The sequence below is a fragment of the Marmota marmota genome, unplaced genomic scaffold (assembly GCF_001458135.2).
Source record: "Marmota marmota marmota unplaced genomic scaffold, marMar, whole genome shotgun sequence".
Taxonomy (NCBI): Eukaryota; Metazoa; Chordata; class Mammalia; order Rodentia; family Sciuridae; genus Marmota; species Marmota marmota.
This window is the reverse complement of record NW_026000101.1, coordinates 13,656,703-13,676,181: the sequence shown is the minus strand read 5'-3', so window position 1 is coordinate 13,676,181 and position 19,479 is coordinate 13,656,703. Positions and strand designations below refer to the sequence as shown.

The window sequence follows — 19,479 nt, the reverse complement described above, 5'->3', positions numbered from 1 at the left end:
ACTAAAGGACAAAGTGGACAAGGAGACAACTTTCAGGGACTTGGACTTCCCTACCCCAGAGCATCGCGGAAAGACCAGCAGGAGTCCAGGGCAAGGCTGAATGCAGGATAATTAAAATGTATACTTAACACTACTTTTATATAAGCTTCCTTATTTTTATTTTTTGGTATCCAAGATTGAACCCAGGATGCTCAACCACTGAGCCCCGGCCCTTTGTATTTTATTTAGAGGCAGGGTCTCACTCAGTGGCTTAGGGCCTCTGTAAATTGCTGAGACTGGTTTTGAACTCGTGATCCTCCCACCTCAGCCTCCCGAGCTGCTGGGATTACAGGCTCCATGTGCTGTCATGCCCGGCTAAGCTTCCTTATGTTAACAATAAATGTCTCATATCAAATGTATGAAAGGAAATACACTGCTCGCCACCCTGAACATCATACAGTAACTAGGAGGAGCTATCGGAATGCGGATTTCCTAGAAGCACTGCTTATGGGACTTTCTTTAAAGAAGGGACGATGGTGCAATGTAATTTCTCCAATGAAAGATCACGTAGATGGGGGCTTCTACAAAGTATTTTTCTTTGCAGGCTGAGATGGGAGCCCAGGGTCTTGAGCACACAAGGCAAGTGCTCTATCACCGAGCTACACCCCCAGCCCAGTATTTTTAGCAGCCCAACATTTCCCCTTAATTCTGCAAATATTAAGATTGACATTAAATTATTTCACCATACCTTATATTCAGCGCTCCTGAAATAACCAACATCTCAAATGGAAGGAAGTGGGATCAGGTGTTCCCAAGAGCAACTGTGCATCCAAGGAGATGCACTGGCTGCTTTGCCATCTCGTGCCTGGGAGCTGTGCCCAAGGGTCTCCCTCCTGCTGGCACCGGCTGCTTACCTCCATGCTGTACCTCTCCACTGTCCTCCGCAGGGGGTCCACAGCCTGCCAGCAGATCAGGATGCACAGGTCGATGAGCAGCATGCCCCCGACGATCACGAGCAGTTTCTGGTCTTTGATAATCTGCAGTGGGGAGGAGAAGAGGGAGGCAGAGGTGAAAAGAAGCTTCCTGGACAATGGCTGAGGACCCAGGATGAGGAGTGACTGTGTCCTGGATGCTCAGCTGGACAGTGTCCTGAAATGCCCCATCACCCACAGAATAATGTAGCCAGGTTCCTTTGCCTTCTCGGTCCAGCCCCTCTCCAAACCCACATGTGCACTTTGTTGAAATCTGGCCACTCCTAGTCTCCTCTGAGCTGTGATTTTCACTCTCTGGGACTTTGTAGGTGCTGTTCCTTTAGTCTGGAACACCCTATTCTTTCCACAATCTTTAAAGACCCAGGTCAGTTGTAGCTTCCTCCACGAAGCCCTCTCTGACTCTCCTAGAATAACTCATCACTCCCAGAGCATTGTGTCCACATGATCCGAGGAGTAACAACAGCAGCAGAGACAACAAGCAATGTAGCTAATCTTTAATGATCCATTATTCCAGGCTGATGGTTCACATGCGTGGTCTCATTTAAAAACAAATTCTATCGTTATTCCCATTTTACAGATGAAGAAACAGGCCTCTGGGGGGCTCAACAGATATGTCAAAGGGAGTGAAGCTAAGATTTGAACCAAGCACCTCCTTTCTCCAGAGTTCACATCCTCAAACAATCACAGCACTGTCCAGACACTACGTCAAATTATTGTCACAGCTCCCTCCTCACTGGCCTGGGAAGCCCAGACAGGAGGGAAACCCATGTTATTTATTCGTGTACTCTCAGTACCTAACAGGGCTTGGCATTCAGTAGGCACTTAAAAGTTTGATGGATTGAACTGAGATGAAGGAAAATAAAAAGAAGAAATATAACTCACTCCCGTTCCGCTCTGTTTCTTCGCTGCTCTGAGTCCCACCCCACTTTACATCACTGATATGCAGGGGCCTGGGGACAAACACTAGAGCACCAGTGCTCACCTGTATTTCACTCATTGCAGGTTTATGTCCCCCCTACCCCCCAAACACAGAAATAAAAGCCAATGTGATGAAGTAGTTCTGGAAAAGAATCATGGAAAAATAAACAAAACTGAGACAGAAGCTTAAGAAATATCACCAGGTCTGGTTTTTAACGATTAAAGCCATTTCAAAAGGAGAAACAGAAACTCAAGAGGTCTCTCTGTGGATGAATGTAGAAGGAACAAGAAAAGTGTTGCTGATCAAATCCACCCAGACTGCTTTACTTGGGGGTAGAGCACTGCAGAAACCTCCTCTTTGAATTTTCAAGGAGGATCCAGTGAACCCCTGAGGTTTTGCAGAAACCTGGCTTAACCTGGCTTGCCCCCAGGAACTAGGCAACTCTTTGTAGGGCTTGAGAAAATAGGGTGGACCTAGGATGGGCTGGAAGAAGCCTCTGCCTAATGCCCTGCCTGAGTCCCCAGGCATTTGTCCCACTTGGGCTTGACTCCTGGAGGTCCTCCCCTCACCTTTCTGCTGGTGGATTCCTACCCCAGCTTCAAGACTCAGCCCAAGCAGCTCCTCATCTGTGAAACTGGGCATGTCCAGCACAGGGCACAGCCAACCTTAGAAGACACACACCAGGATTTCCCTCTTGTAAATGTGACACAGTAAGGTCCTTCACTCATAAGGCTTAAGAATGGGGTAGAAAGGGGCACTGGAATTCTGAAGGATTTGGAATTATGTGAACCTGGGTTGGGATCCTGGCTCCATTTCTTGCAACTTGTATGGTCATGAGCAAATCACTTCCTCTTTCTTATTCTGTATTTTTAATTTATGTCATGGCCAGGAGGAAGGGGAGAGAGGGAGGTTCATGTATTATTCTCTAAGTATGGTATAAAGGAAATAGCATAGATTTAGGAATTAAAAGGCCTCTTTCTAATCCCAGTTCTTACCAAATGTGATCTTGATCTTGAGCAGGTTGCTTAACTTTTTTAGGTCTCAGTTTCCTCCTTGATAAATTGGAGCCACTCATGCCCAAGTTACACAGGTGGTCTTAGAATAAAATGAGACGGTGTATGAAAACACCTAGTACAGGGAAGATGCTCAAGGAATGGTGACTATTTTACTACCACTACTTGGGATTTGTCCATTAGTGAATATGTGTTTTTGTGTAGGACAGCAACATCTAGGGGTGAAACATGATATTGCACCTCAGCTCTACTAGACATAGAACTCAATGGATGAATCTGTGGTGGGAAGGTTGTAATGAGAGGCTATATCTAATTTCCTTTTAGCACCATTCCCAAAGCCTGGCACGTGGCCAGTGTTGGTAGCTGAATGGACTTATACTAAGAAGTTATGAAATTAATTTCATTTATTAACTGTGGAACTGTTTATCGAGTGCCTACATTGTGTCAGGTTCTGTTTTAGACAGTCATGAAAAAAAAACCCTACCTTCATGGAGCATGCGTTTTAGTGGGGAAAGACTAACGATGGATAATTAAACAAATTCACCCATGAATATACAAAATACACTACCAAGGACAGGTGATTTAAAATAATCTTCAGTAATGAAAACTGAGGGAAGGAAAACAAAAATAGTACTGACCTGACCATTCCAATTTGAGGAACAGAGAACCTTTCCAATGGGCAAGGTCACCTCTCAGTTCTCACTTCACCTTCTCTCTTTTGTTCCCTCTTTTTCAGGTTTCTCCTCAAAGTCTGCCCACTGCCTCTCTGGGGTATGTCAGTAGTCATTGATATCAGAACATGCCATCCTGTCTCTGAACCTGGGACAATCTTGCGAGTGAGAGATGGAATTGTACCAGCAATGATAAGACACCGGGCTCTAAGCTGCCATGAACTAACTAGTTGTACGATTTTGGTTAAGTCCTGTGACTCCTCTGAGCTGTTTCCTCGTGTACAAAATTGGGAAATAACCACACAAGCCATATTAGATGCCCAGAGCCTGGCTGACAATAACTTCAACGGAAGCCAGAGATCATGCCAATGTCAGTTCCCCTTGTTGTATGGATCAGGGATTAGCAAACTATAGATTTTTCTCACCACCTATTTTTTAATAATATTTTTTTTAGTTGTAGACGGACACAATACCTTTATTTTATTTAATTATTTTTTTATGTGGTGCCAGGGATCGAACCCAGTGCCTTACACATGCTAGACAAGCGCTCCACCACTGAGCCACAACTCCAGACCTCACAATCTATTTTTGTAAATAAAATTTTATAAAAGCATAGCCATACCCATTCTTTAAATATTTGTCCATGGCTTCTTTTCCATAAATCAGCAGCATAGGCTAGCTGAAAAAAAGGCAGTATAGGGCTGGGAATGTGGCTCAAGTGGTGCGTGCTCGCCTGGCATGCGTGGGGCACTGGGTTTGATCCTCAGCACCAAATAAAATAAAAATAAAGATGTTGTGTCCACCAAAAACTAAAAAATAAATATTAAAAAATTCTCTCTCTCTCTCTCTCGTTAAAAAAAAAAAGAAGACAGTATAACTTGCAAAATCTCATGCAAGTTCTGGTTCTTTACAGAAAATACTTGCCTGACCCCTGCTGTCATTTAGCTGATGCCTGGGGTGGCTGTTACAAACCCTCCCCACCAAATTTCCATTGAGCCTGGATGAAGGTCTGAGCAGGTGTCCTCAGATGGTTTTATTGCTTGTGTTGTTGTCTACAACAGTACCAAGTCATATGTGTCCTCAAAAAACATCTGCCCCAAGAACAGAAGGTCTCATCTTTGAGTTACTGCTTCATCTCAACACTTCAATTTGGTCCTAGTGAGAAGCAGAATAAAGACTGCAATAAGCTCCTCATTTAAGATTTTATGACTGGTCTTTAGGAAAAAAATGGTAACATGCTATAAAAAAGCTGAATTTGGGAGTGTGAAGCCACCATGTGTCAATACTTTCTTCAGTAGACTTCTTTTCCTTTAATGTCTTTAAAAAAACATGGCCATATGGGGTGAAGCTTGTGTGTGTGCATTTGGGGAAGGCCTGCCATTGTGGGTGGAGGGAGGAAGAAGTGGGAGCTATGGAAAAAAGGAAAGGATAAAAAGACTCTAATAAAAAAAAAGCATATGATTGCAATTATAAGGTTATGTAGATCTAGTATATGTATCAGTGAAAAAAAAGGGGGACCCACTAAAAAAATCAAAGTCCAAAGTTCTTTAAAAGAAACTCAAATCACATAAGGAGAAATACTGTATGACAATTTATGTGAGGTTCCCAGAGGAGTTGTCCCTCAGAGCCAGAAAACAGAGTGTGGTGCACAACGGAGTTGGTATTTTATGGGGCTTTAGTTTGGGAAGGTGAAAAAGTTTTGGAGATGGACAGTGATGATGGCCACACAATATGAAGGCATGATCTGAAATGCCAAACTTTTGAGGATAAGATTTGGTCCCTGATTTTGTTGTAAAAACAGTGAAGGCCGATGAATATGCTGCAGCGTGGGAAACTCCTGGGGTTGCTCTAGTCCTTCTTGTAACTCCAGGAGAAGGTTAGAGGAGGGAATGGTGGAAGATAGAAAGGTATATATGACTTGGGTGGATCAAACACCACGTGGGGAATCAGATGATTTTGAAGGGGTTAAGGCAGTCACAGTCCAAAATGGCTCTTTTCCACGATTCTGGTTTTTTTTTGTGTGTGTGTGTGTGTATATATAAATATATATTTCCAAAGTCAGGTTTTATTGTTTTGTTTAATTGGTTTTTCTTTTTCTTTCAAAACATTTTTTTTTTTTTTTGTACTGGAGATTGAACCCAGGGTCACTTTACCACTGAGCTACATCCCCAGCCCTTTTTAATTGTTTTGAGACAGGGTCTCGCTATGTTGCTGAGGCTGGCCTCAAACTTGCAATTCTCCTGCCTCAGCCTCCCAAGTCATTGGGATTACAGGTGTGTGCCACCATACCTGAAAGTTTTATTGGTTTTTCAAATTGTGGTAAAATACATATAACATACAATTTACCATTTTAAATGTTTTTAAGTGGCCTTAACTGAATGGAGGTGATCTTGTGCTACTGCAGTGTCCTGATGCCAGCATCCCCCACTGACCAAAACGCCTCTCCCCTTCCTGTGCAGGCAACTCACCCTGTCATACCCTCTGTCCCTGCCGTCACCCTCACCATTCTATATCGATGCCCCTGCTGGTTCAGACACCCTCCTCTCTAGTGCAGTTGCCCCCTGGGTCTTGACCACAGAATTACTGCCTCTGATATCCACCTCCTTGAGGGCTCTACGTGTTACCCCTGCTGTCCCTGACATCATCATCCTTTAAAAAAAAATTTAGGATTTTTTTTCTTCCTAAAAATTAGAAAAGGAAAAACAACAACAACAACAAAAACAGTAAAAAACATAGTTCAAAAAGTTTTTTAAATTTAAAAAAATAGTAAATAATAAAGGTGGGGCAGGTGCTTGCCTGTGGGACAAGTGCCTTCCCAAAGTGCCAGGATCCCCCACAGCACAACCCTCAGCTGTGCAGTGCCTCCAGAGGGCGCAGGTCCCCTCCCATCCAGCTCAGCGCTCTGCGCTGTGGCAGGAAGGACACTAAGCCTGGTCTCTGGAAACCGCGTCACATCCCTGTCCACAAGGAGCTTGTAGACAACCAAACTCCTGAAGTTTCTCTGACACGTTTTGTTGATTGTGCCAGACAGTCGGGGTGTTCTTGCTCAGCGCTCACACGAGGACGGGAACAGAAAGGCCAGTTCTTGATTACAGATGACAACATGGATGAGTCACATATTAACACAAAGGAATCGACACTGATTCTCGCAAAACAGGATGAGTTGTCATAAACGGCAGAGCAGCTCTCTAAGCAGAGCTGCTGGGTGGGAGGGATCCCAAAACCACCTAGACCAGTGCTTCTCAAACTGGCTGGCTTCAGCCTCACCCAGGCGACGGTGAAATAGAGGTTGCTGGCCCTGCCCCAGGATCTTGGTTCTTTAGGATCGGACTGGGGCCAAGCATGGCATTTCTAAGAAGCTCCCAGGTGTGGAAGCCCACCCTGAATAGCCCTGGTCCCAGCCTGAGGGCTTCCATGCTGGCTGTGAGCGGTCAAAGCGTGCTCTTGGTTTCCAGGGTGTTACCTTTGCAGATTCAACCACCCGCAGGTGGTTTACCATGTGGTTAGGCCAACAATGGTTGTATTTATATCAAACATGCAAAGAATGCTTTTTCTTGTAATTATTCCCCAAACAATACAGCATAACCATTATGTACACAGCATTTACGCTGAACTAGGTACTGTAAGTAATCAAGAAAAGACCCAAAATATACGGAGGGTGTATGTGGGCTATATGCAAAGACTATGCCATTTAATATCAAGTACTTGAGCATCCACAGATTTTGGGATCCTTGGAGGGGGGACAGTTCTGAAACCAGTCCCCAGAGGACACTGAGGGACAACTACAACTCCTGGGAAAGTCTAAAACCTACTGATGCTTAGCTACAGCCCTAGAGATTTGGGTTCAACTGGCCCCAGGATGGGTGATTTCTTGTAATTTTCAAATGTCTCCATTGTCCTGTAGTGTCCAGCCGGGACTAGGAGCAACCAGTGGCTGAACCTCTCTCACTTACACAGGGGACTTGTCATAGTGCTGCTGGGCCTGGAGAGCAGCAGAGGGCACAGGGATCTGGTGTCAGGTCTGGAATCTTTGTCCCTTGAATGTAGCCTAAGGTTTTCCTGTGGTGGCCTGGGTGTGTGGCAGGGGCCCGAGGGGCAGGATCCACCCACTTCACTGGAGTGGGCAGGGGCTGCTGCACTTGAAGCACTGTTTCACTTCCCCTCTTTTAGGGGCTCCCCATTGCCCATAAGTTCAAGTTCAGATTCATCTATGTGGTTCCTACCTTTCCCTCCAGCCTCTTCTTGCACCCTGCCCCTGTGACCCCCATGGCTCTCCATACTGCGCCCTTCTTGGCCCTCTGACCAGGCCACTCCTATTCTCAGGCCTTTTCATGCACTGTTCCCCCTATGACATGTGCAGAATCCCCACCCTCTCTATTTGACCAACTCCCCAACACCCTCCAGGACCTGGCGGAGGTGAACGTGATGCCTCCCGGAGTGCCTTGTGCTCCAGAAGTCCCCATGTATCCCCAACCAGCACCCCTCACTCTGTGCTGTAAAGACTTTGTTAGCTGTCTGATGTCCCTGGGAGCCAAGAGATAGGGACTGTGTTTCTGTGAATCCCCAGCAAGTAGCTTAGAGGCCACACACAGTCAGCACCTAATTCATGTCTGTTTGCTAAGTGAATATCTAACACTGAGTGAACCCCTAAAGCTGTAGGAGGGTGATTACCTTCTTCTTCATTTTCACATTTTTGAAGATGGCATGGACCCTCCATGTCTTTGCAAACATCGCTCCAAAGGCAGTTGTGTAACCCACGGTGAGGATCCAGGTCCTGACCTAGAGCCCATGAGAAAACGGAGACATTAGCATCCTTCAGGTGAACAGATCTTCTGTCAGATGTGTCACCACCCCAGAAGAGGTCCTCTAGAGGATGGGGACAAATGTTTTCCTTTGCATGTTGAATTTTGCTGGCATCCTTCAATCAAATTTCAAGGTGATGGACTTTAAGTTCTATCAGCCATTTGTCAGGCCCAGGGTACTTGGCATGTATGTGAGATTCAAATCCTGCCTCCAACAGGCCTGTAGTGAGCACATCATAGAGAGAGGCACAGAAAGTCCCAGCACTGCTGAGGGGTCACTCTCTCTTTCTGTCCTCCCTTCCCTCTCCCTCACCATGGCCAGGCTGCTACTGCCCAGGGTGACCTCAGGAGTCCAGTTACTTAGCAGCAGGCCAGGCTGGATGCTGAGACCACAATCAGACCTTGGATCCCTTTAGAACTAAGGCCCTGTCTGGCTTTCAGCTGATCCCCAGGACTAAAGTGTGCCCAAGCCGATGACTGATGGGAAGAGCCATACCTGCAGGCTGGCACAAGATGGCCACCATCTGTTAGCTACTGAGGGCTTACAGGGCGCCCACTCCCCACCTCCACTGTCATTACTCCCAGACTCCCCCCTCAATGGCTGGACCAGACACCCTCCATCACCCAAGGGTGTGCAGATCCCTGGAAATGCTCCAGCCCAGGTTCATTCTGCTCTAGCCTTCGAGGCAACGTGGCTATCCAACTTTTCAGAGACAGCACATTTTCCCTCTCTGTTCTCTTTGTGAAAATAGGAACTGGCAGGGTAAAAGGCAAGACTGATCTCCTAAGTCAAGGGAAGGACAACAGCATCCCCAAAATCACTGGGAAACGTGTGTGAAGTGTGACTGCAGACTGGGTACAGGGGGGACTCAGTCTTCTGTCTTCTTTCATTTCAGAAATGAGGGGGGAATCCAAGCCAGGATGAACCTCAGTGCCTCAGGGGCATAGGATGTCTATGTTATCACCCTGATTAGACTCCAAGGGCCCAAGAGAAGTAACAGACCAAGAAGGAGGAGCTTATCCAATGGCCAGGTCACGAATTCCTTCCATTGGCACTGAGGGGCCCTATAGACCATCCCACTCAGTAATCCATTTGGTGGCTTATCTGATCCCTCAACTAGTGCCATCAGGCCAGAGGTAAAATATAGAGAAATGAAAACAGATAATAACAACTGCCAGGGTGATTATTTAGGAGATGTCAGTTGATGAGGAAACCACTTTACAAATGAAGAAACCGAGGCCCAGTGCATTGGACAGTTTCCCTCCACTGCCCGCGTGGCCCCAGAGTGAAGCCTAGAAATCCTCCCCTTGATCAGGGGCAGCCCACTGTCCTGCCTCCTCCCAGGTCCAGTCTGCTTAACCCACATCAGGCTCATCTACACCCTGATCCTGCTGCCCAAGGGCAAGGGCACACGAGGTGGGGCAGCTGACCAGCCATAAGGTACTCTCCTGAGGACCGCGACACACTTTCAAAGCTAATACGCAGATACAACTTAAGACCACTGGTTCACAAGTGTTTTTGGTCATGTTCTCCTATTAGAAAGTCCATCTGAAACACCAACACAGGCAGAGCATGGACATTTCATAAAGGATGGAAAAAGGAAATAATGCCATTAGTTTACATCATCATGGGGCTGACACAGGTCTCTTCTTTCAAGGCCATGTGTCACACAAATGTGCTGAGTGTTATTAATATCTCCCTTGACCAAGGTTTTCCTTAAAGCAATTATTTTCAGGCCACTTGCCTATTTTGTGAGGGTTAACTTCATTAAGATTCAATGAGATAAATTAAGTGAGTTAAAACTCGATAATATAAACTTAATCTGGCGTCTGGAAACGGCAGTATGGTGCCAAGAAGGGAAAGACAGGATTGCCTGAAGCTGCCTGGCCAGAAGAGCTCACAGCCCCTGCCTGACCATGAGGCGAGCTGTTGACTGGTGTCTGAGAATTTGGATTTGGGGTGGGTTCCCACCATCCCCTCAATGACAAACATGGTTTACTGTGCCAAAATTCTTTGTGCACAGAATATAGTTTATGTTGAACACCTGCATTCCTTCTGGGAGTCTGGAATTTGGGGCATAGTAGGCAGGCAGGTACATGGTCCCCTAATAGAACTCCCAGACACTGGCTCTCATGAGCTTCCCTGGGAGACAGCATTTCCTGCGTGTTGTCTCTATTCATTCCTGGAGCAAATCCGTGTGTCCCGTGTGACTTCCTCTTGCAAGCTAGCACCTGGTCCTCCCTAGTATTTGCTCCATGCCTTTTTCCCCCCTCTCTGATTTTGCTTGTGTCCTTTCACTGTCATCGATCATAGCTGTGAGTGCAGCTGAATGCTGAGTCCTGGGAGCACCAGGAATCCCTGAACCTGAGTGTCCCCCACCCACACCCTATCTCTGTCTGGAAAAATGTAGTGACCAACCACGATGTTCTTTGGTTGTGGAGGTTCCTGGATGTGACCACCAGAAGCACATGCTGAGCCAGGGTCCAGGTCAGCCCTGGCCTCACCTCACACCTGGAGGCAACTTTTAAGAAATCGATGAACTAACAGTAGAGGAAAGCGGGGTGGGAGCAGGACAGTGGGACCCACCAGCAGGGCTGCCTACCCCGCTGGCTCTGCCGGCATCAGCCCTGGGCTACCCTCTGCTGAAGGGAGGTGTTATTTCTCTTCTCTGCTCCTCCTGTGTCTATGAGATGGAGAGGGTGCCAGGACTGGCTCCTCTTGGCCCATTTAAGTGCTCCTCTGGGTTATCATCCCCACTCTGAGCTCCAACCCTGCACATATTCTTGTCACTGGAGGCCCAGGTGACACTTAGGTATCCCATAAAACCTTCACACTCTGCAGCCAAAGCTCAGCTCATCAGCTCTCCCCCTGAGATTCTGTTTCTCCCTGACTTGGGGAATTGTGTCACCATCTGCCTGTCCCCCAAGTTAGGGACCTGGGAGTCACCCATCTTGTCCCCACCTCCCCTGACTCTCCTAGTCCATCTGCAAGCCATCTCCTCTGCCTGCCCTCCCATGTCTCTCCCTGCCCCTTGATCTTGACAAGCGGGCCCTGGTGTTGCCCCTGGGGCTTTGCTTCGGCCTCTGGTAGGGTTTGGAAGGATGGTCAGGAGGCTGGAGGTGCCAGGAGGCTGTGTTTCCCCCAACATCTGTCTCTGTGCTGTGTCTCTGGAAGTAGCTGGGTCTCTTCACCTAGCACTGGCTCTTTCTGGGCCAGGAAGACTCTCATCATTCTTACAGGGGACTAGGGAGGGCATTTCCTGGGGAGGGCTGCCGGGTGGTGAGGGCTACCTCTGGGTACCTCAGTATCCCCAGGTTGCTCCTTTAACCCCACCTGCACACCTGTAGTTTTTCCCATCATGGGAACCCCAGTGACAAGGGGTTCTGTCTTGTGCCAGGGCCATGCCCGACACTCCATCTCACATTGTGTCCCGGGTCAACGTAGCCCTCCCTTCTATCCCCTGCTGCATCCTGTGTCTTCTCAGGCTGCCAGTCCTGGCAGGAGCTATTTCCTCTGTCCCCGGTACTATTCTTCCTGCATTCTCTTTCACATATTCTTTATTTGTCCTCTGAAATCCAAACTCATAGGCCACTGCCTCTGAGAAGCCCTCTCAGACCTCACAGGGAGGTCATGACTGCCCATTCCCCACAATGTCCACCTTTATGCACATTTCTGCTGTGACATCTGTCTACCACCTGCCTGCCTCTTCCATAAGATGGAGCCACTAAAAAGCAGGGCTTGAGCAAGCCCATGAAAGGACAACCACAGAGAGGACTGGCACTGATAGCAAAAGAGGCTGAGTATGTAGCCTCAGTGGCCCCTTCCACTGAAATTTGATATGTGATCTGGTAGATAGTGAGCTAAGCTTGGAAGACACTCTGTCAGGATGCTGTAGGGGCATTTCCTGCACTGAGGGAGGTTTATTTGATGATGTTCCAGGTATACCTTCTTTCTCTATAACCACGTGATGTTAAATGAACTAGAAAGTTCTGAGGGGCTGTAATGATTCTGATTTCCAATTGTTCCCCTCCAAAACAAATCTCTACTGAGTCATCACCACCAGATGAAGAGCGACTTCACTGTCTCTACAAAGTCTTGAGCACATTCACTCTTGAGAGTTAATGTCTTTCTCTTCCTTTGGCCACAGAGCACTCAGTACCCTGTCAATTGTCTTAGACATACACATCCATGGGGGAAAAGGAAATTCAGGCGGGCAATGTCCATCCATCTCAGCTATGAAAAAAAAAAAAAAAAAAAAAGAGAGATGAGAGCAAATCTCCAAAGGAAAAGAAAAAATCTATGCCTGGAACAGTTTTGTTCAGCTACCGCTCAATTGATGCTATGAAGGCAGAGTGAAAGGTCTTCACTGCTCTTTTGGGGATCAGCAGGGAAATGGACACACAGCCTGTGCTCTCAGGCCTTCTGACAGATGATGGGGGCTGTGGGACACTGAGCCTCCACGTCACCATAGATGCACTTGGCCTTGGGCTGGAAGTCAGATAGAGGAGGCTGTTTGGACACTTAGGACAAGCTGCTTTTCCACTGTTCACAAGGATTCTAGGATAATTTTATTGCCTTCTGAGCCTCACTCCAGGCAGGCAACAGCGAGAGGCAGGGCAAAGAAGCCCCCGACTATCCAGAAGCAACCCAGACCCCTGGCAGATCCTGGTGGGAGAGCCAGTGCTGAGGGTCAGGTCTCCAGGGCCTGCCTCGTCTCCCTGGGGCTGGTGGCAGTGAGATCCAAGGTGACAGGTCTTTGAAGAAGGCCCCCCAGAAGCACGCCAGAAGACCCCACCTTTCAGGGCTCTTTTGGTAAAATCTGCGTGGAAAATCTCCTCTAGAGTTTAGAGTACAGCACACCTTTTTCAGGGGGCTGCAAGAGACTCCAGGTACAAGCAGGAACACATTGGGACTCAAGCCAGGATGAGCAGGGCACCTTAGGAACCCTGGGGCAAATCAGAGGACGAGTGCCTCATCTGGTAGGAGGGATTTCTGAGACGCACACTCTGGTCCTTTTGAAAGATTCCTCTCCTCAAGGCCCTTGCATCAGAAGAACTTGACTCAGAGCAGATAAATCCCAGACTGAAATTCAGCCCCCACCCACCCCTGAGACCAATATCCCTGTGTAGAACACAAATTGCACAACTGTACTTGGCTCAGGTGACAGAACAACACCGAGGGAGGGAAGAGGCTTTTCTTTCCCCCATCCCCACCTCCTCCCAGCAGGTGCCTCGGGATTGGAAGCTGGGCAGCTTTCTGAAAGTACAACATTCTCAAGATAGGCAGTGGCAGGAGGGGGCGTGGGTGTGTGCTGGGGAGTGGCTGCTGTGTGCCTGCAGGCACCTCTGTGGATAGAAGATGTGGACAAGCAGGGGCCAGGACCACAGAGGAAGAGCTGGGCAGCCATGCCACAGAGGCTGCATGTGCTGTGGAATTTGTGGGCAAGTAAAAGGCAGCTTTTTAGGATGTGCACAAATAACCAGAGCTTACTTGTGGGGGGCAGGGAGCATATATTAAGACTTGCCCCTCCACTTCTGGCCATCACCCTTTCCCCTAACCCCAGGGTGTAGGTCACTGTGAATGGGGGTGACTTGCTGACTTTTGCCTTTTGGTTTACACTGCCAGCCCCCTAAGGGCAGCAATGGTGTGGTTAGCTCTGTGCCTGTGGAGCTTGACATGTGGTGGGTGCCTGGAAAATGTTATCAGATGAATGAACGAATGAAGGAATGGACCAAGGAATGAATGGCGAGAACAAGAGAACCCATGAGTGTGGGGTTTCGAGTGGCCCACATGGGACTGTAGGAAGGGAGGGCCTCACCTGTCCATCAGCTGGAGAGTTTAAGGTCCTTGGTCCTTAGTCCCCTCCCTTAGAAGGACCTCAATGGCTAGAGACAAACGGAATAGGGGTATGGAGGTCACCCCAGCAAGAGAGGCTCTGAACCCAGCCCCAGACCCAGTAGGTCCAGGTAGGCTGTTTGGTTTGGATGTGAGGTGTCCTCCAGAGCTCACATGTGAGACAATGCAAGAAAGTTCAGAGGAGAAATGAGTGGGTTGTAAGGGTCAGAACCCGGTCAGTGATTTAATCCCTTGATAGGAATTAACTAAGAGGTAACTGAAGTGTGGCTGGAGGAGGTGGGAATTGGGGCGTGGCTTTGGGGTATATGTTTGTATCTGGGGAGTGACATCTCTCTCTGCTTTCTGATCATCATGTGAGCTGCTTCCCTCTGCCATACTTCCCCCGTGATGTCCTGCCTCACCTCAAGCTCTTAGAAAGGGAGCTGGCCTCCTATGGACTAAGACTCTGAAACCATGAACCCTCAAATAAACTTTTCCTCCTCTACAGTTGTTCTGGTCAGATCCTTCAGTCACAGCAACAAAAGAGCTGACTGAAACATAGGCCCTGTTAGCTCCAGTGCCTGGGGCTGCCTCCCTCAGCTATTCTGAACCTGCCAGGTGAGGCCACCTCCAAGCCCTGTGGGCATCCCCTGGCCCAGCCTGCTGGCCACCTTTCTGAACTCAAAAACACTTTACGTGAGGACATGGGATCACAGGCCAAAACAGTCCCCAAAGCACATTATTATATCGCTTTACTACCAACTACTTAAAAGGAAAGAAAGAAAGTAATATGATAGAGTTGTGGCTTTTTAACTAAAAACATTTCACTAATTCTTTCTGGACTTGGATTTACTGAGAGCCAGTAGGTGTTCCTTGGCAGTCTGTACCTTTTTAGAATTAGAAAAGCTAGGCATCTCTGCAGGTCAGGAAGAGGGCATGTTTTGCTCCCCAACCCAGTAGCTGAACCCCCTTGACTCCATCTCTGCCCGGCTTATGCCCATCCTGAATGCAGACCCCCTTACCAGGAGGGTGAAGAATCTGAAATCATGTGGCAGGACCCGAGCCCAGCCCTGCCAGCTGTGATGGGACCCCTGGTTTTCCAAGATTGGGCGGTGGAGCCCACACACCAGTGTCGTCCAGCCCAGGAGCCCCGGTCTCCCCACCACTAGTCCTCAGGGGACCAGGTCTCTGGTGCTTCCATTTCTTCTACATGCTTAGTCTCTAAGACACAAACACAAAATGAAGCAGCCAGTGCTCATCTTCCCCTTGCTACTCCAGGTGTAGGCTGGGGACGCTGCAGCTCTAGCTCTTGGGAGCATCACAGTACAGAATCACAGGCCACCCCAGATGTCCCAACACAGATCCGCATTTCATCAAGACCCCGGGTGATCCACACCTACGCTGAGCTGCACTGGCCACGCAGGGGATAGTCAAGATGGTAGTTCTCTTTAGAGCAGATAGTAAGTGGAAGGGGACAGAAAGGGCTCCTGGGATACAGTTCATGTCATTTCTTATTATGGATCCTGGATTCACAGTTGAGTTCAGTTTGTGGGAATTAATTGAGCGATATATTTGTGATACTATACATATAAATAAGTGTATATTTATATGTCAGGGGCACACACCATCCTGGCTTATCCCCAATCCAGTTCTGGTACAGCAAAATCGCACAAGGCCAGAAGTGGTCATGGATATACCTACACCAAATTGACCAGCACCGACCCCAGTTTCTAGGCTCTTCTTCAGCCCACCTTATCAATGTCTGTCTTAGCAGTGTCCAGAGGTGAACACAGTTACCCTGACAGAGTCCCCCCTTTCATTCATTCATTCATAATGATAATAGCTAACATGTACTGAATCTTGCAATGTGGCATGCATTAGGTCCTTCACATACACGATCTCATTAAATCCTTATAAGCATAGTATTATCCATATTTTGGAGAAGAGTACATAATCCCTAAGGTTCAGAGATATTAATAACTTGAATTTACAAAGCTGGGAAGCAGTGTATTTAGGAATTGAACACAAACAGTCTGACACCAGAGCCTCTCTCTTGTGTTAGATACTCTCATATGTCCTGAGGATACATCAAAAATGAATTCATACACCAACATCAATGAAAAGTACACCTTTAAACGGTGAATGTTACAGTCTATGAATTATATCTTGATTTTTAAAGATCCAAATGGACAAAGATCTTGGTTGGGATAAAAATTGACTGGATCCCTAATAAATTAGTTGACCTGTTTTTCCTGGTATAAGCTAGCTAACAAAAATCAAAGCATTTCTTTAAAAAAAAAAAAAAAAAGGAGCAGAGCAGGCATCTTTGCAATCCAACAGGGCTTCTTGGGAGTCTCTGTCCTGCCACCTAGCAATGCAGGACAGGTTTTTGACTTTCCTATGAGGTGGGGGACAGTGACTCCTACCTGCCTGATCAGGTGGCTGTGGGCTCTGGAAGGAGCAGCTGCACCCAGCAGCAGAAAGCAGACCCTTGGGGAAGCAGGGTGCACAGTACTGAGCTCCGCGAGGGCTCGGGCTGGGGAGGTAGTGAAGCTGCTGACTACTGCACCCCAGGATCTCCTGAGACGGGAGGGTGCTGCAGACCCACAGTGGGACTGCAGGCCGGCCAGGCCTCCTCAGCCCCTCTGCAGAGCCCCCGCCTACCCTGCACCTTGGAGCTGGGGTTCTGCCTGTGCCTACCATGCCTATGCATTTCTCTTCTCACCTGGCTCCCTTTCCTGGCTGGCAGGGGCTGGACTTCCCGAGCCAGGCCAACTTGTCAGAGAGAGCAGGCACTCCCTTCCCTTGGCACTGGGGCTCTGGCCCACACCCAGCACCAGCCTCCTAGGCAGCTCTGTGCCCACAGGGGCCACGTTGCTATGGTGATTCCACTACTGACACAGTGTCCAGGGAGACAGCACCATGTAGCTGGAGCTGTTTGCAAGACTTGCTGAAACCGGCACTGACAGGCTGGGAAGATTCCAGAAAGGGTCAGAGAGTGGGGGATGGGAGCTAAGTATAGCTCTTCCCTAGCAATAGAATTTTGAGTGTGTGTGTGCGTGTGTACATACACAGGTGCTCACACTTGCGCCCACCCCTTGCAGGTTAGAATGGCCCTATGGAGCAGAGACTCAGCCAGCCCCGAGAGGTCCAATCTGTGACTATCATGGGCTTCTTCCCGAGATGGTGTATGTGGTTTATCATTGTGTTTTATTTTTATATTAAAAACTAAAAGAATAGAAAAAGGGTGTTTATAAGACAGCAGGTAACATTCTACCCCAAACCTGAGGCTGACTTTGAGGTCTATCTTACCCCTTGGCTTTGAAGATTTCTCACAGAACACAGACAAGGTGACTCACCTTGCCCTTCCCTCCACCTGCCCCTCCCACTCACCCTGTGCTGCATACCAGGCAGCTGTCAGAACCGTCTCATTTAACCCATGTCGCATCCTACAGGGAGTATTATTACACTCATCTTACAGGTGACAAAACTGAGGTCATTGTTTGGGGATCCATTGTTGCCCATCCATCCCAGAGTTTGCTGGGGACAAGGCCTGGGGGTGGGAGGCAGCCTTCTAGGTCCAGGAGAAGAGAACTTGAGAAACCTCATGGAATAAAGGACTGATCCCCTGCAAGTGTTAGAGTACAACTCATGTGGCCCACTGGGGACTGTATGCATGTTCTAAATCCAAGAGCTTCCAGTCCCTCCTCCAGGGAACGATCCAGTAAGTGACCCCAGTCCCAATCATGCACACATTTTGCTGACCCAGTTTCACCCAGAGGAGTTCCTCTAAGCCTTTCTCCAAGTCATGAATGCGGGTTCCCTTTGCAACAGCCCTGAAAGGACCCAACTGCCAATTGTGAATTCCCAGGGGTGTGAGAAGCAGCCCCCGCCTCCACCCGAGCCTCGTGCCCGCTAATGCCGATTTGTGAAGTGCTTTATGATTTATTCATACGCCCTCCCAGGCTTCCCAGGACAAGCTTCCCCTCACACAAATGAGTGCAGCTCCTGGAATAGAATGTCAGGCTTCATTAAAAGAAAAACGGCGGGTGTGGGGGATGTCCCTTTCTTGCAGCGTTTGTAGAATTCAGGTCAAACTTGAGAAAGCACCTGAGCCGGAACAGGCTTTGGCCAAAACAAAAGTGACCTGGTGGCTTCTCTCTTGGGAGGGGACCCTCTCTGGGTGGGGAGCTTTCTGTGTCTGCCTTGGTATCACCAGACTAGCCCTGGTGCCATTTTCATGGTTGTCATCATCATGACGTCCTTGAATTTGTGGAGGGGTTCAAAACACTTTGGAGATGGAAGAGGGAATCCTCCTACTCCTTCTTGTTGAGCTTGGTAGGGAGCCTCAGGGTGGCCCTGCACACAGCTCCACACTGCCCAGGAAAGCTGAGCACAGACAATGATAATGTCATGAAAGGGCAGGGCCTCACCATGCATAAAAGTCTTGCTGATGCAGCAACTTTGGGGACTTAATGGGCTTCTCACCTCCCCTGATGCCAACACTCCCTCCACACAGCAGTCATTCCAGTGCCAGAGGGTCTCCAGTGTCAGGAAGAACCCTGCTAATCCATACCTATAAGGACCTCTGAGGGGCTCGGTGTCTTTGGAATCTGACCCCAGGCACTCTGAAGCCAGGTGCTTGTAATCCTGTCCTGACCTCCCAGGAGGGCAGAAGGAAGCAGGAGGGGCACTGCTGAACTTGGAACAAAAACCCTGGGTGGGTAGCAGGACCTACAGAGCCCTGGAGCTCGAGGGGTTAACCTTCCTCCAGGTGTACCCCTAGAGTGGAGGGTGCCTGAGCACACCCGGCCTCACTGCCTCTTGTGGTGACTGGGAGATGACCTTATACTTCTCAGTGGAACCTTTAGAGTAAGGTAAGTGTATCTGTAGACATCTCTCTGGCTGGATGATTCACGCTAAAATTACTGGCAACACCAATTCCTTGATGCTGTGGGGCAGTCTGATTTAACCATCTGCAGGAATCAGGGGGCATCGTCACCCAGAACACAGGATCCCGGGGGCCTCCCTGGTTTCCTCATGCTGTCTCAGAGCACAGGAACTAGCTGTTCCTGGAAAGTGGCCTGCCACATGTTTTAAGGGCTCTTCACTCACGTATCCCTCCTTGCTAGGCTTTCACCCATCACTGTCTGGCAGTGGGCAACTTGAAACTTCAGAGCAATAAATGAGACCTAAAGAGACGGCTGTGCTCCCAATAGCTCAAGAGAAACAGCAACCACAGAGAGCAGCTTTTGCATTAATCTGGT

The 19,479-nt window shown here is 48.4% G+C and overlaps 1 protein-coding gene across 1 annotated transcript in view; it reads right to left on the bottom strand.

Moving 5' to 3' along the window:
• The window catches only part of Gabbr2 (gamma-aminobutyric acid type B receptor subunit 2), a 352,128-nt gene that overhangs the window by 60,049 nt on the left and 272,600 nt on the right, over positions 1 to 19,479 (bottom strand). The window contains exons 12-13 of the mRNA XM_015492500.2: positions 8,246 to 8,353; positions 894 to 1,016 (exon numbers count right to left, since the gene is read on the bottom strand). Coding sequence (XP_015347986.1) covers positions 894 to 1,016; positions 8,246 to 8,353 — 231 coding nt within the window. The remainder of the gene's footprint in view (positions 1 to 893; positions 1,017 to 8,245; positions 8,354 to 19,479) is intronic.